Source organism: Macrosteles quadrilineatus, unplaced genomic scaffold, assembly GCF_028750875.1.
Source record: "Macrosteles quadrilineatus isolate MER2022 unplaced genomic scaffold, UCM_ALF_1.0 Scaffold_4__1_contigs__length_99947679, whole genome shotgun sequence".
Classification (NCBI taxonomy): Eukaryota; Metazoa; Arthropoda; class Insecta; order Hemiptera; family Cicadellidae; genus Macrosteles; species Macrosteles quadrilineatus.
This window is the reverse complement of record NW_026542597.1, coordinates 78,251,226-78,277,735: the sequence shown is the minus strand read 5'-3', so window position 1 is coordinate 78,277,735 and position 26,510 is coordinate 78,251,226. Positions and strand designations below refer to the sequence as shown.

The following is a 26,510-nucleotide window of genomic DNA, read 5'->3' as shown; positions in this document are numbered from 1 at the left end:
CTGAAAACAAGTTATTATAATTTCTTTTTGTTTGGGATAGGCTTCTTGTTTTTTTCTAGAATATTACATTATTAGGGGTATTTAATTGAACAATTGCGTAGCATTGTAGAAAGTGTGACGTTTGAAAAAGGAAGAAGGTGTGCTTTGGAACTATGATTTGCTTCTTTTCTTGAGTTTACTTTATATCTAGCTGTCGAGCAATATAAGGGAATACTGCGGCTATTTAATTAATAATTGTGCTGTATTTGGTTTGATCAATGTGGCCAAATGAGTTCATTTCGGGTCTTAAGAGTAATCCAGTAGGTTATTTGGTACTTAAGGAGGATTAGACAGCTCTGTATCAAGTATTGTTTTTTCATTTTTTACCTCTCTCCCCCTTACTCCTTTAAGAATTGAGTAATTCAATTGAATATACAACCTATATTCAATGGTAATCTAGAAGAACGTAGCTTTTTATTAGTTAAAGAATCATCGTGACTTTTTAAATACTACATTACAGTTTAAAAAACTCCATTTCTCTGTTGCTTACCAACGTTGGTTTCGTGAATCAGTCATGCAAAACTCCACATTAGTTGACACTCCTGTATGGAAACAATGGTACCGTCTCGTGCCAACGAAATAATTACCAACAAATTAATATTATCATACAATGTGTATTCTGTTAATAGTTGTATGTTTGTCATGATGAATGTGTCACTGTGTTTCTTTGTTGTACTTAAAGCCTGCGTTGTAAAATGACACGCTATATTTTTTGTATTTGGTTTATTAGTACTAGTGTACTTGTTGCTCGAATTCAAGCAATTACAGGCGTTATTTTAAAAAGAATAACAGTAATAATTTCCGATGACTTTAGAACAGTCGACTCAAAGATTATGGAAATACTCACGATGTACATAACAGATCGATACAATCAAAATTTCTTGTAAATATATAATAATTTTTCAAAAGCTGATCGCGTTTTTTGTGTTTTCTACAAATGTTTCCCACTCATAGCCGCATTAGGTTGTCTATAATAACGATTAAAAATAAAATAATAATAAAACACACTATTTCTATTTCTTCTACTTGGTGGTGTTCTATGACTTTCCTATGATCTTTCCTTCTATATCTTTCAATGATTGCTCAAGAAATGCAGCACAGTGTTAATTCAGTTTTCTTTTAAGTATATAAAATTGTCCTGGCTCTCTCACTTTTTTCCATTGTTAATATTTACGCCAACCCAAATTGAAATAGTACATATTACATTTCAACCAAGTAAGTAAATGTTTGTAGTTCACGTTTCTATAAATTGCAACAAAAATTATTACAGCAATAAAATTATCCATCTGATCATAATGTAAACAAATATGTTTTTAATAAGGATAACGTGGCAACTTTAAAAGCCACTGGGGCAGAGCCCAAGGGACTTTTTCGAAAATGTAAGGTCAGTTTGAAAATCTACACACCTAGGCGAACATTTTGGTATATGATATGTGGGGTTAAATCTTAAAATAAAAAAGTCCTATTGTTCACAAAGTTTCATGTTGCGTATTAATAATATGGAAGATAGATAGATTTAGTATCTAGTATTATGTAATTATTGTGTACCGGTACCTGAGTGGTTATAGTTTTTCGCCTTCTAATTGAAGAGTCGCTGGTTCGATCCTAATCGAGTTCGATTCTTAACCCTGGTCTAATTTGGGCTATCAGTAAATGAGTCTGTTAATACAATTTTTAACGATAGATATTAGCAATATCAGCGTTTTAATTCCCGTATAAGAAACGTTAAAATTCCAAATGACGTTAAAACACACAAAAATGCAATCCAAAATCAAACTAGCTCGACTCTTATCAAGGTGGTATGGACCTAGAATATATCCTTTTAAAGCCATTTTAAAACTATTGTGAACATTTCTCATCACTATTGATTATAGAACCATAAAGGAGTAAACCTACTACTGCACTGCTGTCTACTCACCTTTAATCTATGATGGAGATAAAACGCTACGGAAATTCTTTAATCAATGATATTGCCATAGAATAAGTAAACACTTATGTATCAAAATATCTTATTTGATTTGTTAAAATCAGCTGCGTGTTATTAAAAAATACAAATTATTAAATCTGGTTTGGAAAAAAGTAAACAACTCTAAAGTAAGTAAAGTTATAAATTGCTGCGTTTGTTATTGACGCAATTTAGACGACTCAATGCTTAATTTCCAAGGCCCCGCCTCGAATTTTAAAACCTTTTGTTAAAACCTTATAGTCGAAGATGTATCATTTTGTGAAATTTCAATTTAATTGGACCAGTAGTGTTTGCATGATGGTGAAAAAGACAGACACAGGTAATTTTCAATTTCATACTTTTGCGAAGGTAGGAAATCTTGTTTGAAAACTTCAGTTGTGTAGTCGTATTTGTTATTGTGGCTAGTTAGGTAAGTGACGCAAGTGACTTATCTACGGAAACCCAAGCGGATAGGCGTATCAGCAAACATACCTGAGGAAATATTGTTACTAGCTGAGTCTATGTTTGTCGTCGCGCTGTTATAAAATGTTATAATATTGTAGTTTTACATGCACTGGACACTTATACAGATATATTCATGAAGCTCGAAATAAATCATAGCCTATTGTTTGTGTAAATATCAACGAGTAAATTAATACATTCTATATAATTCTTTTATGCTGGAACCTCCACCTAAAATGTGTATAATGACGTTTTTACGTAATTTTTTTGGTAGTACTCCAAACACCAAAATTGTTAATATCTCATTGAAGTTTTGTAAGAAATTTTCATCGTTTGTCATCCCCTACAAGCAATGTTTGTATATCTCAAGAGGATTTTAAGAACTATTTAAAATAGGCTTAAGCTGAATATAAACTGAGACTTAAATCGACGAGTATAAGGATATGTTTAATCTTAGAAGGAATATCTAAATCCTACTCTAGCATATGTAACTGACTCAGATATACAAATGTTTGAGGCTGTTTTGTTACCAGAGTGGATGTCTTGTTTGTTCAAGGTTGATTTTGATATAGAGACTCAAGAGTAATGCGACATTTCAACAGCCCGTCTATACTCTGGTGTCAAGCCAATAGATTTATTATCCTCATGGATCGCCTAAAAATAGATCAAATTTATTACAGTCCGGTTATTGTGGTTGAGAAAGTTCTACTGTTTGCTAATTTTATTGATAAATTTAATGTTATCTATGTGAGCTGAACAAAATGCTTTTTAAAATCTTTAACGTATATGTTATTGTAACCAAAAGGTTAAGAGCGCAATGCACAAAATGACCCTTGAAAAAGAGGATAAATTTATTTTCCATCAGCACATTTTAACGTGCCAGACATGAACAAAACACTACAACTAATGGATTTACAGTACGTTAAGATATCTACTTGCAGTATCATAAGTGTTGATCCCAAAAAGTCATATTGAATATAGGGATCGTCACAGGTATTTAAAGCCCTATCAGCTGTGATATAACAATACTGTACTCTGGAATCAATAGTAGGATTCCAACAGGATTACACGAAGTCGTCAATAGAAACTCAGTTCACTCTAAATATCAAGGAATTGAGAATTGATGCTATATCAATAAGCTTTTGTCAATGAATATTACTGTTTTGTTTGACAATTTTTTGTAGTTGTTGGCTACATTTAAATCCAAACAACAAATTTCTACTAGCACTACCATTTTCATTTCGGCTAGGCCTAGCATTCTTCATTTGACACCAACAATGACACCTCTTAGCTAAACCATGATTCTATGATATTGGAAAATACTTTAAATCGTACTGTAAAATTGTGGTTTGTAAATCATGTTTCTGTTTTAATGTGTGTTCTATTTTTAACCGTCAATCAATTGATTTGAAAAAAAAGCACAACCCCCAACGCTGTATAAAGAACGGTTCATTAGTTATTGTAATTGTTGTGCTTTTCTTCATGAAGAAATCATTATCCCCTTCGTACACCCAGATCAAGTCAACCTAATGGTTTATTATTACGTAACCAATGGGAGAAAGTATGTGGCAGTTTGCTTGTACCGTTTATATTTATTTTTCTAGTAGCTTTTATGAGTTGTGCTTTACCTTTTTTAAACAACGTGAAAATATGCTGTCTAGTTTTGTAATTTTTTAAATGTTTAATCCACTATGGCTTTGTTACCTCTTCCAAATGTTACAGTGTAATAAAAGCGACTCCCAATTATATAGTCTACTAGCTGTACCCGCGGGCTTTGCCCCGTTTAACTTCATATGTGAGCTCGTTCGCATGGCTCAATCACGTCCTTATTGAAGTTCGTTCGCTACGCTCACTCACCTTTAGGTTGGAGCTCGTTCGCTGCGCTCACATGTCCTGGTTTAAGTTCGTTCGCTACGCTCACTCACCTTTACGGTAGGAGCTCGTTCGCTGCGCTCACTTGCCTTCAGGTTAGCTCGTTCGCTACGCTAACTCGCCTCCGCCTTGAAGTTCGTTCGCTACGCTCACTCACTTTTGGTTTGAAATTAGCTGTTGTTAAATATTTAAAAAAATAATAGTGCTGCACTCTGTTGGTAATCCTTGTAACTTTAATGCTATTTAACATCATAGAACAGAACCAACTTGTTTAATTGAAACAGCTGTTAAGACTCATTAATTCCATTTAAATATGAGTACTCATTAGGTTAACATGGGAAACTCCAGAGCCACTGGGGCGGAGCCCGAGAGTCCGATCAGAATAAAAACCACTTAGCTTTCCTATTTAATGCCTAAAGAATCAGTGTACCAAATTTCAGCCTTCTAGGTAAGTGTGAAGTGGGAGAATTAGTGATGAGTGAGTCAGTCAGTCAGTGAGGGCTTTGCCTTTTATATATATAGATTACTAGCTGTACCCGCGGGCTTTGCCCCGTTTAGCTTCTTAATTTTTAAGACGAGCTCGTTCGCATGGCTCAATCACGTCCTGGTTGAAGTTCGTTCGCTACGCTCACTCACTTTTAGGTTGGAGCTCGTTCGCTGCGCTCACTTGCCTTCAGGTTAGGTCGTTCGCTACGCTAACTCGCCTCCAGGTTGAAGTTCGTTCGCTACGCTCACTAACCTTTTATTTGAAAATTAGCTGTTGTCATAAATTTAAAAAAATAATAGTGCTGCACCCTGTTGGTAATCCTTGTAACTTTAATTCTATTGCACATCATAGAACAGAACCAACTTGTTTAATTGAAACAGCTGTTAAGATTCATTAATTCCATTTGAATATGAGTACTCATAAGGTTAACATGGGAAACTCCAGAGCCACTGGGGCGGGGCCCGAGAGTCCGATCAGAATAAAAACAACTTAGTTTTCCCATTTAATGCCTAAAGAATCAGTGTACAAAATTTCAGCCTCCTAGGTAAATGGGAAGTGGGAGAATTAGTGATGAGTGAGTGAGTCAGTGAGTCAGTCAGTCAGTCAGTGAGGGCTTTGCCTTTTATATATATATATAGACTAGCCGTACTTGCGGGCTTTGCCCCGTTTAACTTCATATGTGAGCTCGTTCGCATGGCTCAATCACGTCCTGGTTGAAGTTCGTTCGCTACGCTCACTCACCTTTAGGTTGGAGCTCGTTCGCTGCGCTCACATGTCCTGGTTGAAGTTCGTTCGCTACGCTCACTTACCTTTACGGTTGGAGCTCGTTCGCTGCGCTCACTTGCCTTCAGGTTAGCTCGTTCGCTACGCTAACTCGCCTCCGGGTTGAAGTTCGTTCGCTACGCTCACTCACCTTTTGGTTGCAAATTAGCTGTTGTCATAAATTAAAAAAAATAATAGTGCTGCACTCTGTTGGTAATCCTTGTAACTTTAATGCTATTGAATATCACAGAACAGAACCAACTTATTGTTAAATTGAAACAGCTGTTATGATTCATTAATTCCATTTAAATATGAGTACTCATTAGGTTAACATGGGAAACTCCAGAGCCACTGGGGCGGAGCCCGAGAGTCCGATCAGAATAAAAACCACTTAGTTTTCCTATTTAATGCCTAAAGAATCAGTGTACCAAATTTCAGCCTCCTAGGTAAGTGGGAAGTGGGAGAATTAGTGATGAGTGAGTGAGTCAGTCAGTCAGTGAGGGCTTTGCCTTTTATATATATAGATAAGTATAGATTGTTGTTAGTCTATTGTTAATGGCAGAAGTATCCATTACCTATAACAAATACTATTGATAAAGTCCCTTTTTCTTTGTTGTTGTTTTCCTCAACAGCTAATGTAGGACGATGTGATAGCGAGTCAGCCAAGTGTACAATGTTTGCTATTCAGGAAGTTTACAGCGTGAGGTTTACCAAACTTTGCCAAACGTTCTTGTTTGAATACACAAGTCAGCGACAGTGGGTTATGACATGGAAATATTACATTTTCATGCCAGAGCAACATGTTTATGCAACAAGTTGTTTTGTCAATTAGTGTCGATTGTTGACATTTCAAACTGTTTATACCCAAGAAATTAATATGTAATAATCTTTCATCAGACCAAATAAAATTATGTACAGAAACTTGCACTGAAAGATTATAAATGCTTGAAGTGATAGGTAAAGGTTATACATCAAAGCTTACCCCTCTTGCAAAATATGGTAAGCTCATTCGACTGCAATGTAAAACAAGGAGTAGTAATTAATTGCAGTTTAGCTCATACAATCAGAGAACAAATGTCTGTAATTAATTACCGGAGTAATCTGTGATTAGAACTAAACGGATTCAGGGAGAAGATTAATTAGATTCACTTGTACAGTCTGTAAAAGGTGTTCTGAAAGTCAGTATTAGTTAAATGTTTTGTTTGGTTAACCGAAAATTGTTTCTACCAAGAATTTTTAGGATGTTCCTAGATTTAAAATCTTTTCCTTGAAGGTTCACACTGCTTTTCGGATAATTTCTGTGTTTCCAAGTGCAAAAAGTATTTTAAAATTTCTCATTTGATCGACAAGTTAGAACTTTTATGTGTTGTCAATGGTAGCTCATGTTTCCACAATGCGCGAGGATATAAATTATGGTGTATAATGTTGCACTGTAGCAGGGAGGATTGTGGAAAAGGCTGATTTTTACTTTGGTACGTGCTGCAGACAGGAGTTAGGTGTATGCTAGAAAAGTAGATGTTGACTGTTTTACATAACAGAGACGCTATACTGGATGTTTGAATTGTGGGGTTTCAGAAAAGAGATATGGTTAAACGGTATGGTTGTAGTTGTCCAGTAACCAGGGATATCTTAGGAAGATGGATATTGACTGTGGTAGATTTAACAAAGATACAGAATGTTCATTGTGATTTTGTATGTTTCAGAGATGTCCGGGGACGGGGACAAAACACCACCTGCAGCCGAAGAGGGTGACGAAGAGGACGACGACTTCGACGACCTAGTCAACCAGATCAACTACAACACCATCACCTCCCTTGCGGCACTCAAGGAAATCCTCGGACACGACTCTAGGACGAGTGCCGAGGACGTTTCGTGGTTCCAACACTACTTCCTTCATCACGTGAACCGTCTGCCATCCAGGAGCCAGTGGGAGCGGCGGCTCAGCGAGTGTCCGGAGGAGGATGAGACCGTGGCTGACCACGGGGATCATGACAAACGGGCAGAGTCCTCAAGCAGCTCTAGTACCACGTCCGCTACCACCTCGGACGACGAGGATTCCAAAGACGAGTCCAAAGATGAGTCCAAAGACGAGTCCAAGGACGAATCCAAGGACGAATCCAAAGCCGAATCCAAAGAGAGCAAGGAAGAAACGTCGCCTGTTTCTTCAGCGCCACCGACCCCGAAGAGGAACCCTTCCCTTACCCCGGACACACCGCCTCTGTCCCCGCGCACGATGAGTCGGGGGACTTCGCCCCACCTGGATAAACGGTTCTTCGACTCCAGCATGATCGAGATGAAGTCGCAGGCGTCTTCCACGTCCACCCTGGATAATGATTCTACTGAGGAGATTTGGGTGCGACGCGCCGACCCGGATACGGTCCGACGGAAAAGGGTGAGTCGCAACACTTTGCATAAGTAGGTAATATTATTTTTACAAGGAGTTTGTACTTGTATTCTGAGTGAATAGTGTTTCAACCTTTCTATAGTTTAAATGCTGTGAAAATTAAATCGCGTTAACACTTGTATCTTCTCAGGGAAAGGTAACATCGGGAAACGTTATCTACGATCTGTTGTTTTATAGGTAATCTTAGAAACTGGAGACATTACGGTACTGTACGGTAAAGAGGTATCATCCCTGGCTATGTAATTTTCACGATTCATTCGCGAGAAAGCCATCTCCGTCTGCTGTAAACCTTGATTAATTACTGTACATTTATTGAGAGGATGTAAATAAGTTATTCATAAAGTTGTCACTTAAGTGTTATTTTTCATAAATATCAAACTAATTATTTTATTATTTACTTTTAAATATTTTTTCGGAATGTAAGGATACAATTGACAGTCCTCTTTTAAATTAATCTCATGTTTTTAAACATCAATATATTTCCGTAATGTTTTACATAAGAAAATCATAAATTGAAGGCATATCCTCTCCCACGATTGAAATTAACAAGACGTTTTTCCAACTTCATCACGATAAGTTATTTTCCCAAATCCTCTGCAGCACCTTCATGATTTTCTCTCGAAAGATAAGCTATTTTATTGTAATGAGGATAAGTCTATTCTCAATGGTATAGTGACATTGGTGAACCAGTACTGGCAGTCTACATTTTAAGTTTTGCGAAATCATGTAGTATTTAAATTGCGTCCTCATTTAGTCAATCCACCGACATTAATTTTTAGGTTTTATCAACGGTTTACGAGCATAAAATAATTTAAGAAAATATAAAAATTAAATTCATTTTGTATCAATCATTAAACGTATGAAATATTCTATGTAAAAACTAAGTTTGAAAATCTGCAGATTTTGAAGTAAATTTCAGGTCCCGGCCATTGTTAGTCTCGTCCGAAATTTTCCGAGCACTTTCAGTGGGTGACTGGGTCGCTGCCAAATACCTGACTGACGGGTCTTAAATTGTTTGGCGTAAACACCCCAGTTGTAGTATCATTGACTCTAGATAACAGTTGCAACTAGAGTGGTGTTTATCACGCTTATCACAGCGTTGCAACTAGTTTCCACCAATGAATACAGACCTTATAAGAAGCGCAACGCCCATGTTAAATATTCAGCCTAGAAATATTTGAAATTGGCAAACTTAGCGCGGCAGCCGCTAGGAAGCGAGAGCGCCACTGTCGCCGGCGCGGTAGGTGTGAGTGAGACAGAGAATGTGATGGGGTGGATGGGGGGACGGCGCGGCCGAACCTGGGCCGAACAGAGATAGAGAGACAGAGACAAAATCGCTTCTTGCCCATGACTGAGTTAGCCGCGCGTGGACCGGGCGTCTACTTATGGTCAAATCGGTGACACTCGTGTTATGTTTAAAAAAAAAACACACACATATATATAAACTAGCTGGCCGAGATATATATACACATTCATACGGAGGTAATTTTCATATTGATTAGCAATAAACCTATATACATGTTTAAACTATGACGCCTGAAAATAAGTGCTAGAAGAAATTTGTTTCACTAAAACCATAAGATAAATGTTAAGCCCTAAATACCAAAAATTAACCACTGTTGATATAGCTGTTTTATTGTTTTGCAAAAATGCAAATTCAACCCAAAATAATAATTTAAAATCAGTAAAAGTACATGATTACTTTATCATTAATCATAGCATTGCTGTAAATGTTATGTGTATAATAAAAACCCCCCACACTTAACACGCAATAGTTTGCCCCCCCCCCGTCGCACCTTCATACCCAGCAAATTTCTTAACGAAATCTCGTGGAGATAACCAACCACTAAATTAAAACATGGTTCTTCATTTTACCACTGTATGTGAAATAAATATTGTCAGATGACTTTAGGGCTGATTATGTAGGTTTGCTACGACGCGCGACGGGGATATTTCATGTAAACATAGCGTTCTTTTAATCAATGTAACAAAGAATGGCTGGTAATATTGGAAGGAAAAATATACAAGATATTTCTGAAATAAGTTTTAATTTTGGACAAACTCCAAATAAAAACAAATAAGTTTGCAATATTATAAAACTAGAACTAAAGGCACTCATATATTACAATTCTATTTACAAAACTTGGATTTCACAGTGATGCTTCTTTTCCACCCTCATTGTAAGATTCTTGCAACTGAAAAACAAATATATATATAAATATATATTTATACTGGATTTCCACAAAAAACATGTTATACATAATAAACATACAAGTATAACTCAGCTGATACGTAATTACATGTTTTTAAAACCATGTCAAACCCAAAATTGTTTATAATTTTAGCTGTTTATTAAACAAAAATATTCTTCGAACCTCATGCCTGCCATTTACAAAAATGTTTACTGAATCAATTAGGCTAGTAGCCTATATTTGTTTGTCAACTATACATTTTGATTTAAAACTAAACAATGTGAAGTAAACATTACTTTTTTACAAAATGGAAACCCTTTAACCGTTTTTATTGTGCGCAACTATTGAATAAAACAACCTTAAATAATTATAATAATTGGTCGGAAACAGCAAAGTAATGATTTAATTTTATAGTAAACGTTGCCATTAAAATATGGAATGACTTGGTTACTATACAACATTTACGTTAATAAACAAATATAGCTTCATTGTGTACAATTAATTTACTATAAAAATTTACAATAAAATAACCTAATTACTTTTTTTGTGTTATGCCACCTGAAGAGAGTACCTTTAATGAATAACTATCAACTTATTTCTAAAACTTAAGGACAAGCAAAACCATAATTTGAATTACCTTTTAAAGATGATTTAACTTTTTCAGTTTCTGGTTAAGTTTTCCTCCATCTATTGCTCGTCTCTTCAGGAGTGCTTGGTCTCTCAAGTCGTTTGTCTTCCATTTAACACAGTTAAACAGTTTGCATTTAACCAGCATTTTCAATAAGTATAGCTTGTGTTCCTTACAGGACAACCACCATTCTGCACAACAACGTTTTTCCGTTTCTTTATAAATATCACCTACTAGCTTTTCACTAAGGTTATCTGACGACCAAATCTGTGGAAACAACATGGCAAAAGTCAGACTTTGGAATTTGACAACTTTGTGAAAGATATCAGATGGTTTACAAAGTTTAGCTAGACTTCCGTCGTGCTTCGTAAATGTTTTGAAATGGATCAGTTGTTCCCGGTTGAGGTCCAAGGTTTCTGTGCTTTTGAGCAACGTTGATTCACAATCAGTGCAAGAATATTGGTCTAAGCATTTTTTCCCTAACCATCCCGCTATGTAGCAAATCACATTATCTTCAAGGCCAGATACGTCGAGGGTGGTGATTGTGTCCTCCTCTGTCTAAGCCAAGTTCGTTGTGCAAAATAATTGGAGCACCCATAACCAATTTTTTGGAGAATTAATGTTAAAAATTTGGGGTTTCGGAGCCCAAAATGGGTATTGTAAGCCCCAAATGTAAATGGCATGTATTTTTTATCGAAGACATTCAATATACAACAATTTTAAGCCCTCTCCCAAAACAATTTTAAGTTATTGCACAAAAAATAACCGATTTATGAACGAACATGTGAATTTACTAAATACAGTATGTTGTATTAAGGGGTTTCGGCACTCTCGGTTTCTGGATCATATCAATGAGAAAAATAAATAACATTACAGCCAAATTGAACTTCGCTTCGCTCACAACAGCGTGCTGCGTGCAAACTCGTTTATTATAAAGAACAATATTCTTTTTTTTTCATTAAAAATCACTTTGCTTTACAAAGATTACAATTCGTAAATAACAATAAATAAAATATTCTCTTACCTTTCTTTATGTTTAGTTGGAAATCTGAAGAACGATAGGTCCTTGTTCGTAGTGGAGTTATTTGTACAATTAGTGTAGGAACACTTACTACCGTTTTTTGGAGCCATATTAAAACATTAAAAGTGCACTTAGTCTATATGCTTCTATGCATAACTACATAATTTAAAACTACATCATTAACGGTACACACTAAACTTTTTAAACTACCCACTGCATTGTTTACACAACCAACTACTTTGTTTACACTATACTGACTAAATTACTAAACTACATTGTACACATTATTTTGTAAGCGATATTAAAAAGCAATAATTTATACAGATAGCGCCAGACGGTCGATCACTGGCTAAGGGAGTTTTGAAGCCAAACTATCTTTTCTGATCTTGATGTGCAGAAGGCAGAAGTGAAAGTGGCACGGAAGAGTTTATGAGTCACTGCCTGTCGGGGCATTGCCCTAGGGCTAGGGGGTTGGGGTGCGGGTGGAATTTTACAAGTTTATAACCAAGCGCTTCCTAGCGGCAGCCGCGCTAAGCTCGTTTTGGCGGCAAGAAACCAGGCTGACTATCCTCCATATGCGTTGCGCTTCTTATAAGGTCTGTATTCATTGTTTCCACTTGGGTAAATTATAACCTCAATTGGAATAATGACAATGATGGAAATCTCCTTTGTTTACATCTCGCCCAGGCTGGGTCACGTGACAGCTCGATACAACGTCCAGCAGGTGGCGACACTAGCAGCAAACTCGGGAACTACCAGCACTATTGACGCTCGCAGTTCCGCCGCGCGCCGCCGCTAGCGCTGCACGCACTACTATGGTACAGTCGGCTTACCTTACTATAGCACTGACCATTGATTACGTCAATTATGTATGATTGTTTTACCGATCCTTGACGTAGGACAGGTGTTCTGCGTGTTGAGATGTCAGTGCCCCTTGACCTGCCGGCCGGTTTGGACACTGGGCTAGGTTTTGGGAGGGTTTACACAATTTTGGCACCCGACTGTACCCGAGCACATGGGGGTTAGGTTGTGTTTGTCGCAGAGTGCGTGCTTCTTCTGTTGTGTCAGTAACAAAGTTTCGTGCGATCCTCAGAAACAAGCTTGGGTAAATTTGATTATTGAGTCTCATTGTAGCAGTTGCAATAGAGCATGATACTGTAGATAGATATTTGAAAATAAATTACTGGATATAAGTTGTGGTTTGTTTTGTTTACAATCCCGCCACACCTACCTTGCCCATGCACGTAGTAAGTGTAGAATGCACGTGAGGAAATGGAGGTTATATTATTGTGTCGCACAAGAAATAAACAGTTCTGCAATGACGTTTAATATTTGTAGCTACCTGTTCAGGTAGCTGTCGATGTCATAGAAACCTGTAAACCCATGCACTCGAATGTCTTCCTTAACTCCTATCTTATTTATGGTTATCTATACGCAAATGATAATTACTGTAGTGTAATCATAGATGAAGTAATACAATTGGCTACCTGGCTAACAATGCCCACGCTAAACTCCATATGATTGCCTATCTCATTATATTATCTATGGTGTAATCGCTAGCAGTTTTTGTGGCAATTGTGTAACATAACACAAATCATTTTGCAGTTAAAGAAGGGTTTAGTTCTTTGCATTACTTGTAGGCTGAAATATTACATAACCCAATTGCATCTGGCCTACGTGTTGTGAGGGGAAGTTCCTCAGCTGTCCCGTGTCGTTTTATTGAGTCGCACACAAACACTACACCTGGTCGAAATAGGACACACACTGTAGGCAAAAACTTCAATGTTGGATGTATGCAGGCGTAAAGAATTGGAACTGTCTTGAGTGTTGTGTTTTGGAGATTATAAACCAGACTATGTAAACCAATCATAGTGTTAATGAGTCCATAGTTTCATAGTGTGGTTTCGTTGAGTAGGTCCCTACTCGCGCGTCTCAGGATTTCAATAAAAAAATTCCACTTGTTTTTTACTTTCACAATAAATTTATTAACGATTTTACCATTGATTATTGAATGGAAAGTTTATATGTAGTATTTTCTAAATCAACTGATAATCAAAGCTTAAAAATTATCAAGCTGCAATGCTTATTAAAGTAATCCGTTGTACACATGTCATTGTTTTGGTAATCAACACATATTTAAATTCTTTGTTGAGTCTAGACGGTAAGAGGAGGTGTTAAAATTATTAGTGCCACTTACCACTTCATTTCACTTAGCAAAACACAAGTTTTGCCGTGCCATGTTATCCCCTTCTACATAAAGACGTAATCAGAATATTGTGAACATTACATTATATTGACGCATTATATTGATTATTGTGAACATTTACTAATCTTTAACTGAACGTGTCTGCAAGAATTCCTCTGTAAAGTATAAATTCCCGATCCTGTTCGATACTTAGAAAATATCCGTGGTTTTACCAAACCTAACTTTTACGAGTTTTTGGTATCCCTGGAGGGATCCTTGACCAGCAATGCTCACCCTGGATTGAGGACGGTGGTGGAGGAAGGGGTGAAGGGTAAAGCGAAGGTCATGTGATCAGGGGTGTAATTCCGGCCTAGAGAGAGAGCGAGAGAGATAGAGAGGGGGTGCTTCAACTGATTTGTCTAAAAGTGGTGTTCTCCAACCCTTCCCCTTTTCAGAGCTCTGGATTAATTTTTGTTTCATCTTGATGGCTATTGTGTCAGCGCCATGATAAGACTCTTACCTAGTACGCCATAATGTAAAAAAAACTTCCACATTTATTATTATTGGGCCTGTGTCCGTCTTATTGACGGATACATCTTTCTACACGGATATATACGGTAGGCCTACAACCCCCATCGTTTTAAAAATTACGATTCAAAAGTAATAGCACAATTGTGGTTTTCTTATGTCTATAAACTAACGGAAATCAGAAAAACGGCTCGACTGATTTTTATAAAAATGTAAAACGGTATAGTAATTTTATCTCTAAAATAGTATAACCCTCATTGCTGTAAACATTTTGGTTAAAAAGTTATTCCAATTTTTATTTTTCGCCATAGAATATCATAGTTGTAACTACCATGACAAAAGTTGTCGACAAGCTAGTAGGAGAAAGTATGTGTCAGATTGCTGATACCGTTATTTATTAGCTTGCTTGGAATGGGTCAGTATTGTAATCATCGTTCCTATATATTTCATTTATCCACATAAAATAAACCACATTTAAAGTTATGAATATCAACAATGTTATACAAAATTGGTTTTGTAATCCCCAATCCTAGTTGCAATTGTGGAATAAAATATCGTATTTGAAATTATTTAAGAATCTCACCAGTATAAAACTGGGTCTTGTTTTGTAAACAGTACTAGATTATCCCATAACACTATCAGATATTCTTCATTTGGAAACTCTTGTTACTTTAGGATTCAAAGCCAAAACACACGGTTATATAGCCTTGCTACAACGTTGTATAGTCCAGTTTTCCGATATCGAAAATTGATATCTGCAAATTGTTGAAACAATCTAGTCGGCCTGAAACTGTTTGGATATCGAATATCTATTCAACTTCGCAACCCTACACACGTTTGGAATTCTATCGTGATATATTTACATCCAACCAAAACGTATTGAGATACATGTTTTCTTCTAACTCAACAACTTTGCATTCTTTGATTTATTTTTCTTCCCCAATCAGTTCCAAATTTATTTTCTCATACTGTTCCTTGATGCAGAATGAATTAATTTTAGGTGTGAAACAACAATGATTTTGAAAGACTAACACAACTTGGAATGTGACACCAAAATGTGTAATAGTCAGGGTAGAAAGACGTAAAGAAAGATATAGCCCAAGGCCGTGTAAAGAATCTTCCCCAGAGACAATATTGTGGATAGAGGGTAAACTTGGGCAAGTGTTTGTCCCTAAGGGAACATTGTGTTTCAAAATTGTCTTGCGAGAAAAATTTTGTTTGCTGATAAAACTCTATTGGACAGTTAATTATTATTGGTAACAATCAAAGTGCTGAGTGTAGTCCCTAATTAATCCATATAAACGTTATGTGTCTAAAAAGTTAGTTGTTGAATCGTCTCTAAACATTAATTTTGTTTTTCCAACATAAAACTCTATAATAGATTTATAAACTTATGCATGCCTTCGGTAACGCTTGAGTTAGGTTATGTTTTGCCATATTTATATTATTACGACTAAATAGACTGATTCATTTGTAAACTACTAGTTGCCATCGGAGATCGTGAAATAGTAGAATTTTAAAGGACTCAATGTAACACTTTCATTGAGGCTAAGCAAAGTTTCTCGATGCATTTTAACGTCACCGAACAACAAACATCAGTCAGAACAGGTTTCAGATATTACAATTGGGTGATAATTCAAATTTAATATTAAAAATTCGATGGTAATATAGTACCAAATTAATGTATATGTTACTAATACAATTTTATATTATAAAAATGTTTGTTTTGTGAATATTTTAGAGAAAATCTATTAAGGACATCAAAATTTCAATATTATCGACGATTTAGAACAAATAGGTTCTTATTTAATTATCGTTCAGTAAAAACAGTTTGCTTCATACAAAATACCTGCACTACTTTACGTATAACGATAATACTTAAATTTTTACGGAAAACTTTAAATTCATGATTGTGTCTTATCTCATCTAATTTTCTTATGAAACTGCTTCTGCTTGTTGAAAGTGCAGTGTGTAAAAACGCCCTTAATAGAATACAAATGTCAGAAGGGTATATTGTAGTTGTTTCAATAAGTATCAGGTTAGCCCATTAGGTAATGGGGAAACGATGTTGGTTAAGGGTGTGGTATGGACAGTGTTCTTTAACTGATGACTTTTCACTAGACTATTTTTAAACAGAGTAAACACTTCATTCAATATTTTCACACATTTTGTTTATTTTGTTGGAGTGCTTAGTTCAAATTACTGTTTCGTGTAGGCTAAAAGTGGTCAATATGAAATAATGGTTTAAATATATTTTAAAAGCTAAATTCAGAATATAACGTACACAATGTTATATTTTGCATATTTGGGTATTGTTTAGTTTTACAAATAGGTAATATGAACTACTAAACAAAATAATTACATTTGAAACCCCCCATTAACAATATACACATATTGTGTTTCACCTAGTGAATTTTCAAGTAGTTCTTGAAGGGTTCCCAGAGGAGAAAAGAAAGCATTTGATTAAGCTTGTCCTCGAAGTCCAAGAACAGAGACGTATATGGAACAGCAATACGACGGTCCCTGAAGAATTGTATAGCTTTACATCATTTCCCAAAAGAATAGTAGAGAATTCTTGTATTATCTTTAACATGCACAGTGCGAATATGTTTACTGTACTAGCTACTTTATATGTTCAAATAGTTTGAGCTTAATTAGTATTTAATACGTCTTTTTTACCACAAATGTTATTATAATGTTCACTAAATATTTCTTCCACGCAAAAGAATATCTTTTTTTATATTCATTCATTCATTGTTTGACATTTTTCATATCACATGCTTAGTGGAACGGTGGAACTAAAGTTATTGTAATGTTTCGGAGGTCAGAACACGTTATTTTGAGGCACTAGTTAATATTCAGAAACCCGTTAATTTTTCAAGACTTTAGTCACCTAATATGTTCTTTTCGAAATTGAGAATGTTTAAAGGGTCTCATGATGGCAACCACTTGTAAAACACAGCACTAATGAAATACATAAAATATAAAAGGGTACTTACGTATTAAACGGAGGCCACATATTTTACAGCGCGCTGCAGCGGTTATGTTAGGTTGGGTTATCATAAATATATGTTTTTTTATCAAATTAAACTATCTTATCCTAACCTAACCAACCAAACTTGCTGATGGTGAAGGTTTACTAATCGAATCGAATCTGTAGGTTAGGTGGCCTCCGTTTAATACGTAAGTACCTATAAAAGGATTGAAATAGTTGAATAATGTTATAAACTATAAAACTTAAATAACTTTTAGAATATTTCATAAAGTAAATAATCCAATCGTAGCGGTTGGAAATAACCTCTGTCTGGTCACCGGTTATTTCAGGGTACGATAAAAATATTAAAACACGTTAAATTAGCCAAGTTCTACAACAATGCTTTGATAACTGCCGGATGATAGTGTACGCCTTTAAAGACGTTGATTCTTCTCGAGTGGATAACAAATACTAACACAAAGTGATACTCCATCGCTTATAGTCTCCTTGGGAGCATTATTGTATATTGTCACGCTCATTCGCAATGTCTCCGTTTATATCAGTTTGCCAAAATATCCCTTATGATAAAAATCCCTCGAGTAATGCAGTGGATTCTTCGTGATTTGTTGTTTCAAGCATAAATATATAAGAAAAGATCCCTATAAGGGATTAAATACATTGGGCGATGCTGGGACCCCATTGGTAACCGTAGATCTTGTTTATGGACGAAAAAGAATCATCAGACCTAAAAATTATTAGTTAGTAAAGAGTCAATATACGTTAAATAATATAGGATTTTCTTTGACTTTTGGTTCTTGTAGGCCGCACTAAACCGTGTCGTAACACTTCGGCCCAGGTAACACTTCGGCCCAGTAACATTTCGGCCCGAAACCCTCAGATGTGGCCTACGGTCCAACTCTCTACCTGTCCACTAGTAACACTTCGTCCCAACAAAATATTTGACAGGTTAGGTTAGGTTAGGTTAGGTTAGGTAAGATTCCACCGATTCTCCGTCATGTGAGGTCAGAGGATGCAAAAAGTGACGGTTGGGCGACATTCCACCAGAGGGTGGTTGCAAAGTATACAGGTCATGTACCTCTTACTACCTGAACTGCGTTCCTCAACCCTTGTCAATTTTTCGTCGGGCCGAAATGTTACTCCATTAGCTTATTTAATCATCTGTAAAAGCGAGTGGGACGAAGTGATACTGTTTTTCTAAGAAATTTGAGTTTGTTATCGTTTGCAGAGTTGTTATTTAGTCAACCTTGTTTAGTGCGATGCAGTAACACTAAATAACAAGGTTGACTAAATAACAACTCTGCAAACGATAACTCCATCAAATGGTGCTAGGTTCTTGCTGAGTTTTTACTAAACCAAAATCCTACTTAAAAAAAGTATCCATTTAAGGGATGAAATTGGTTCGTAATTTCTCGTTAACATTTGGACTGTGTTCTCTTGACCAAGATCATATATAAAAAAAAATTTCATGGCGTTTTCCTTAGTTGTTCATCATCATACCTAATTAAATCCCACTCAAGGGAAAAAATCCCACTAGTGAACCCTCGATTCTCATACCCTTCTATGTTCAAACCAACCCTACTCTTAAAATATCCCAACCAAGGGATAAATTCCTTCGGAGCTGCGTGGGTGGTGAGACGGCGGACGGCCTACGTGACTCATCAGGGGGTGTGTTTTGGCGGGTAGGGGCGAGGTTCTGGCGGGAAGGGAGCGAGCTTGACCCACTTCTCACCCCCCGAGGTCGATATAGCGCCGTGTGGTAGTAATACGAGTACATTGTTTTGCACTGGAGTGCGCCAAGAGTAGTTTGTTTGTTATTCCACCTGACCACGTGTAAACTACTGCTACTATTAACATGTGGTAGGTGTAGGCAATTTGGATCTGTAGCAGTAGCGGTTTTGATCTGTAGATTTTGGCTTTTAGATTAGAAGTTTGGGTTGGATTAGTTTTTCCGATTGGAAATATTTTGGTGTGGGGAAGTTGGGATGGTTGGATTCTGTATTTTTGTATTATAAAAAGTGCTTTAGTAACATTATTGTTGGAAGATCGTTTTAAAAAAAATGTCGCGATAAAATAAAATTGAATTAACCTCGTGCATTTTCTACGTTTATATTTTCCTCGATTTCTTTTTGTTTGGTGTAAAGCTAGCTAGAGTTACCTATTCACCTTTGAAAATCACAATAGAATTAAACTATCCTTAACTTGTAGAACTTTTGAGACATCTATTTTCCGATTGCGATTGGACAAAAATTAGTGAAACGTAAATACATTTTAGAGGCATTTCTTTAAATATGAATGATTATTATTGCTTGAAAAATCTATATTGGTCTTACAGAAATTCGTCATTATAATTATCCGAAGTTATTTACTGCGGTTTTATTTACAAGATGTGTGTTGGAAAGTTCGATTTAAAAGCCTGTTAACATTCTCTAGGATTAAAATTTTAATCCAAGTTATGAGTTACAAGTGACTAAGAAACCAAAATTATAAATACTGCAAAAGGATAAATTCCCCCTTATTTTAACCAAATTTTAACCCATAAAATAGTGCAGAATTGATCCAATAGCGTCAAAATATAATAACAATTGTTTAAAGGTGAGTACAATAATAACATCTGTTATATTCAGTAACCACTGGAATTCCACTAACTTTGCTGATGCTACTGATGTAGCCAACGAGATGTAGTATGTTTCCGTCCCATCAAGTTGTACGTCAGCTGAGCAGTGGGTCGTAAATTGCTGCAATGGACAGCGTTGAAACTGACAGGGTCAGGATTAGTTCGCTTGGGTGATGTCAGTTTTCGCATCACCTTGAGTACACTAAACATTTACTACGTGGAATTTAGTGTAGAAAATATAAAAATTCGCATAGGAACTGGTGCGATTGATAAACAATATTGCAATATTCACAGACCAATTTACGACTAAGTTCTACGTTTAAAATTTTTAACAGATAAAGACATTCAAGACATTCAAGATCAATACATCTACAGTTACATAAATAACCTTGTATGCTGAATACGTCACAACCAGTCAAAGAAGTCGTCGAAAACTTAAGTCATTCAATATGTAAATCCTACAACAGCTAAGTGAACGTCAAAAGTCAAAGACGACCAATACAAACTTGGAGTTATTTGAAACATGTACATAACACTCTTTGAATCAAAGGCTACCAATCTCTCTAGTGTTCATACATGAATTACTTTCCATACATAAATTGTACATGCTTGATATGTGAATAATAAAAGACTTAGATCTCGTAAAAACCTCATGATAGTTATGAAGTAAAATGTTTGAGCCCACATACAAACAATATTTAATGAGAAACTTGTTTATTAGTTGGTTCTTTAACAGTTGCTCATATTGTATGAGAACAAGCAATAATTTCATAAATAAATCGTTTTATCTGGTTACAAGTGTCTTTGACTATTTCTCTGTTTTAGCGAATTTCCCTATAGGGAAGTAGCTATTACCGTAGGTCTCATGGTAACACTTAGGCCCGGGACCGATTTACTTTTTCATTTTGATGTCCCCAGAGGCCAAAAACACCATTCGTTCAAATTTTTATATATGTATATATATATATATATATATATATGTGTCCGTGAACACGATAACTTGAGTAATTTTTATCCGATTTTGATGAAATTTGGTTTAAAGGTGTAAGGCGGGATAAACTTGAATGAGTTCGCGATCCAGCATGATCGGACCATGGGAACAGGGTTTTATGGGGGGTTTTATGGGGTAAAAATTGGTTTTTCTCACTTTTGACCCTCAAAACACAAAATTTCCCAATTTTCCTCTAAACCTTCTTAAAGAGCTTAAAAAAACAAACAATTCAGTATATCAAAGTGTTTTTGTACGGTTATTGGTTACGGAGAAAACTAAAAAAATTGGTCAATTTAAAATTCCCACGTTATTTTTATGGAGAATATTATAAAATGTTGTAGTTTGCTTGTTTATGGATATCTTTTGATCAAACTTGGCAAATATATTCATTTTATACTAAGCAATAATTATTTTACTTAAAACACACACTTTATTAGTTTCCTTGTAGCAGCAAACCTAGGTACTCGTTAAACCTAATGTTATTTAAATAGATCAATTGAAAATTAATTCAGCCAAATGGAAATTCGCTAAGACAGCAGGTTTGCTGCGGCGGGGGTATTTTTTTTTCATTTTGCAAGGAAACTTTCCAAATTATACCCACAATGCTTTTTCTTAGAATATACTGATCAAGTAGTACTTATGTTATTTCCTCGTAGTTAGCAGTTCCTTATCAACCCTGGCCTTTTTGACCTCTTCGTTAGATAGTTTATTTTTCTATTGATGGCCCAATTAACAATCATATCGTCTAGTCTCTGACTGGGATCTACTCAGCAACCTTCAGAATGGAAGGCGAACACAATAACCACTTTGCTGGCTATCCAAAAAATTATAAATTCCGTCATGGCAATAACAAGAAATTAATAGTCAACAACAAAATGCACTCTTCGTGTACCGAGGAGATCCACAGATAAAGTTATTCAGTTTCTAATGTCTATAGAAACACACTTTAAATTTACCGTATTGATCCCGTAGAATTGCATCTGTAAGACAGTATGTATGACCCATTCCATTAACAATAAATCCTATTTTAGTGCAACACTAAACTTTACTGTCGGCTTATTCGCCGTGCATTTCAGCAAACATTGGATATTTCTACCACTATGAACTAACCTGCTATGGCATATCTACATTACTTACAATAACCATGTAGGGTAAATAGGTAAAGTATCCCCTTGCTGGAAATGCACTCTAAACAGTGACATAAAAGTTGCATTACTGTACTGGCAAAGTGTAACAGTATGTTCGGGTTGTTTAGTTGGACAGGAGATTCATCTTACGAAATAACTCGTATTTCATTCGAATCTTTGAACGAACGGGACGTTGTGGTTTTAATATCGTGTCTCTAGAATTAAAACGAGAACGTAATTTGAAAGGGCAAATTGTAACTTCTTATGAGTAGAGTATAATTCTTGATCGCCAATTCTTTTTGAGAAAATGAATCGGCAAATGGTAACGTATAAAACGAGGAAATTGTGATTAATTTTGATTGGATACTCCAATTAGTAGGAAGATGTCCCATCCAGTTTGGAAGAAGTACTTGTGACACCTTTTATCAGTTATAACGTTTAATCGAAGAGCTTTCCTACATTTTTCAAAATAAATTTCCTGTATTGGACATAACAAGAGTTATAATAGTTGAGTGGGTATAGTGCACAAAGTGGCGCTAGAGAAGGTCCTCATCTATGAGCGCACTTTGTTGCATTCAAGAGATCTGTGTACTCTCGGTAATAATTTATCTCTCAAGTGCAGCAAAGGTACTTTGTGTCTGATCTTCACTAATTTCCCCACTGATTCCATGAACCATTATCAAATTGATGATAAATAATGTAATAAAAATATTCAGTGCGGACAAATAAACGAATGCGTATAGTGAAACGGTACGGGAATGAGATATTTTAGTGTGTAGTAATCAGTACTGTTTTGTGATAAAAACAGTTTTTTTTTTGCACTAGTTGCACATGTCTTATACAACAACGACATTATTTTTAATATGCGACTGTAATTTCCCGTGACATTTTACATGAGTTTGAGATGCACACTCTTATCATTGCCTTTTCATTGACGGGTTTTCACGCAAACAAAATGTTTACAATTTGGATGACACTCTTGGTGATTGTTTGACGAAGATATCAAAATTAGAGAGTTGGTGTTTTTGTGGAAATGAAACAATACACCGGTTTGAATTGCTCTGGAATAACTTAGCCAAGAAAAATAAAACTTGTTTCTGATCTTGGATCTTTTATCAGTTCACTTATAAATATAATTTAATTACTTTAATATGCCGGGTGATTGCACACAACGGTGAGTGATATTGCATAAACTCCGAAATTCGTGGATATTTTACATAATGGGTTAAATGGTTTAACCCAAACGATGTCCAACGTTGGATGTCAATTATGTCCCAAGGGTGATGGATGAGCTTCGTATCATATTTACATCAATTTATGAGGACCCGTCGCATCGAATATTAGTTCAGCGACCGTTCAATAGACTCCCACCATATTGCTGAAATAGTTGACATAAAACATTTATTTTAGGTGTAGAAATTACATTGTGGTTTTACAGGTAGGCAATTCTCTAGTACAAAAAAATTCCCAAGATGTAATATATATATATATATTGAAGACCACAGTATCAGTATGTTTTTCTATAAACATTTAATATTAGTTTACAAATTTTGTTAAGTTCTACAATCTTTCCTTCGTATTTGCTCTACAGTTATCTGATTAGTGACATCTAAAGATGTTCCAAGACTATTAATTGTTTGTTACCTAAGAACACCATTGTGTTTTCTCCATGCATCACAAAAAAGATTTGTTACATGAAACTTAATTCATAGAAACGGGACATATGTTTAAAATATTCTTAAAAATTATCATGACAAATAAATAATTAAATATAATAATAATTTATAAAAACACGTTTAATTTACTTCAACAAAGACATGCATGTAGTAGTGTTCTTTCTCGTGTTCAAACTTGGTGAATTTCAAATAATGTAATTTGCCAATAATTTCGGGACTGATGATTTGGCTTGGGGTTCCGGATGAATTCATTTTTGAAATTTAATTTTAAGTGGCCAATTAAAGAGTTATTTTGTGAATTTGCAGTTTGATTATTTAACAGATCCTGCTAGAAATCATCAGCAATCCTGGACTCTGAGGAGAATCTTTTTCCAAGAAGAACACCATTCGATTGAAGATTCCTTTAATCAGTTTCCTTGGAAGATCCACAAGTGTTCTTTTGTAGCACGGAGGAAACAACCTGATTCGATCACTGAACATTTCCCCAGAGCACTATGTTGATATCCATCATCAACTCCTAAGGCCAACTGTAAAGTCTTCTTCCATGATAGAGCAAACATCCAGGATTCGATTAGAGGAATATGCCACAATCTCTAATCACATGATCTTAACATCCTGGATTCCATACTAAGAAATCAATGTGAAGAAGCCACGTAGAAGAAGATGAAGTCAGAGGTCTACAAACTTCTCAAGTAAGTTATCAGAAGAGGAGTCACAAGGCAAGATGCAATCTGGTCAAGAAAGTCAAACACTGCACAGCGATGCCTTGTATCCTAAAATTACAAAGGGCTTTAAGTTAAATAAATAAATAAACCGTTAATAACACTGTAAACCTATTTTCATAAAGTATAAGGTTCGTACTGTTAACTATAATTCGTCCTCAACAAAAATAAACCTACTTTAGGATCCCACGGTTTCAATTAAAAGTCAAAAGCCATAGCATCTTATCTGTAAAATGTTGATTTTGTTGGGTTTTTCAGACGTTTATTATATCAGACCATTGAATGAGTTCAAATTAAGCTTTACTTATGGTTTTTTGGTGCATCCCTTTTATAAAGTGGACGATATTCCATTGTACACCATACATCTGTCTTAAGACATCGCCAATGATATATGTAGGGGTACGTTTGTTTTCCTAAGTGTGATAAATATTTATCATTAGTTTTGTTACAAACCTAAAGTTTTCTTACCTTAGCAACCTGTAGATTCAATATAGAGTAAATCTGTAGAACGTGTCTGTAATCTGTAGGATGTCATCGTTGGGAGGTCTTAACAAGAAGAATAGAAGTGTCTTCATTGGTAGGCCTAGTCATAATCGAGGTGGTAGTCATAATCGGTGGTCATAGTCGGGTAATTGAGTAGTCTTCATTGGGAGGCATAATTGGGATGTCTTCATCGGTAGTAATATTCGAGACGTCTTAATTAGTAGTCATAAAAGGGAGGTCACAGTTGAAAACAAGGCATCGCTGTGCACTGTTTGACTTTCCTGACCAGATTGCATCTTGCCTTGTGACTCCTCTTCTGATAACTTACTTGAGAAGTTTGTAGACCTCAGACTTCATCTTCTTCTGCGTGGCTTCTTCACGTTGATTTCTTGGTATGGAATCCAGGATGTTAAGATTATGTGATTAGAGGTTGTGGCATATTCCTCTAATCGAATCCTGGATGTTTGCTCTATCATGGAAGAAGACTTTACAGTTGGTCTTAGGAGTTGATGAAGGATATCAACATAGTGCTCTGGGGAAATGTTCAGTGATCGAATCAGGTTGTTTCCTCCGTGATAAAAGAACACTTGTGGATCTTCCAAGGAAACTGATGAAAGAAATCTTCAATAGAATGGTGTTCTTCTTGGAAAAAGATCCTTCTCAGAGTCCAGGATTGCTGATGATTTCTAGCAGGATCCATCAAATAATCAAGTTGTTGGTACATGCATGTCACATTTTCCTTTCTTTTTTGACGTCAAATTTTGGGGGAAGAAGCATCGCCTTGAAGCCTTGAAAGGCAAACGCCCCAGCCACAGATAGAATGTAGTTAAAATCCATGGTTAATAATTTAGATAAATCAAACTCAACCTTAAGAAATTTTGCTATCTGTATGCAACAAAAATTCAGATCCAAATCAAATGCATTGGTAACTAAGGCAACTAAAGTTACATGTATGTATGTAGGACTTACTACGGTAACAAAGCTAACATCCATTTGTGATTGGCAGTATTTGAACCCGGGTCCCTCCAGATTGATGTCCCGTACTTCAAGCAAATCGACCAGCCACACCCATTGCCAACAGTCCACCCATTTTGCCTTAGATAAACCTCCCTACTTTTTCATTCACCGAATGCAAATTCCACTGATGAAAGAGATTAAAGAGCAATGTTTTACCGTCTCAGTGGCTGTGCTGTAGCTGTTATTCACCGTTTTCGTGGTTGTTTATGTTATCAAATAAACAATCTTTAACAATTCGAATATTAAAATTGACCTAACACATAATTTTCTACAACATTGCAAAATTGGCCTAACATAAATTTAGCTCAATTAGTGGTGAACTACATTTTTTTCGTTTTGCGAATTATTGAAGCAGTTTTT

At 35.8% G+C, this 26,510-nt stretch overlaps 1 protein-coding gene across 1 annotated transcript in view; it reads left to right on the top strand.

Annotated features, from left to right (window-relative positions):
* LOC128993491 (5'-AMP-activated protein kinase subunit gamma-2-like) overlaps positions 1–26,510 on the top strand; it is a 326,963-nt gene that overhangs the window by 24,578 nt on the left and 275,875 nt on the right. The window contains exon 2 of the mRNA XM_054417433.1: positions 7,271–7,959. Within this exon, the coding sequence (XP_054273408.1) occupies positions 7,273–7,959 (687 nt within the window). The 5' untranslated portion in view covers positions 7,271–7,272. The remainder of the gene's footprint in view (positions 1–7,270; positions 7,960–26,510) is intronic.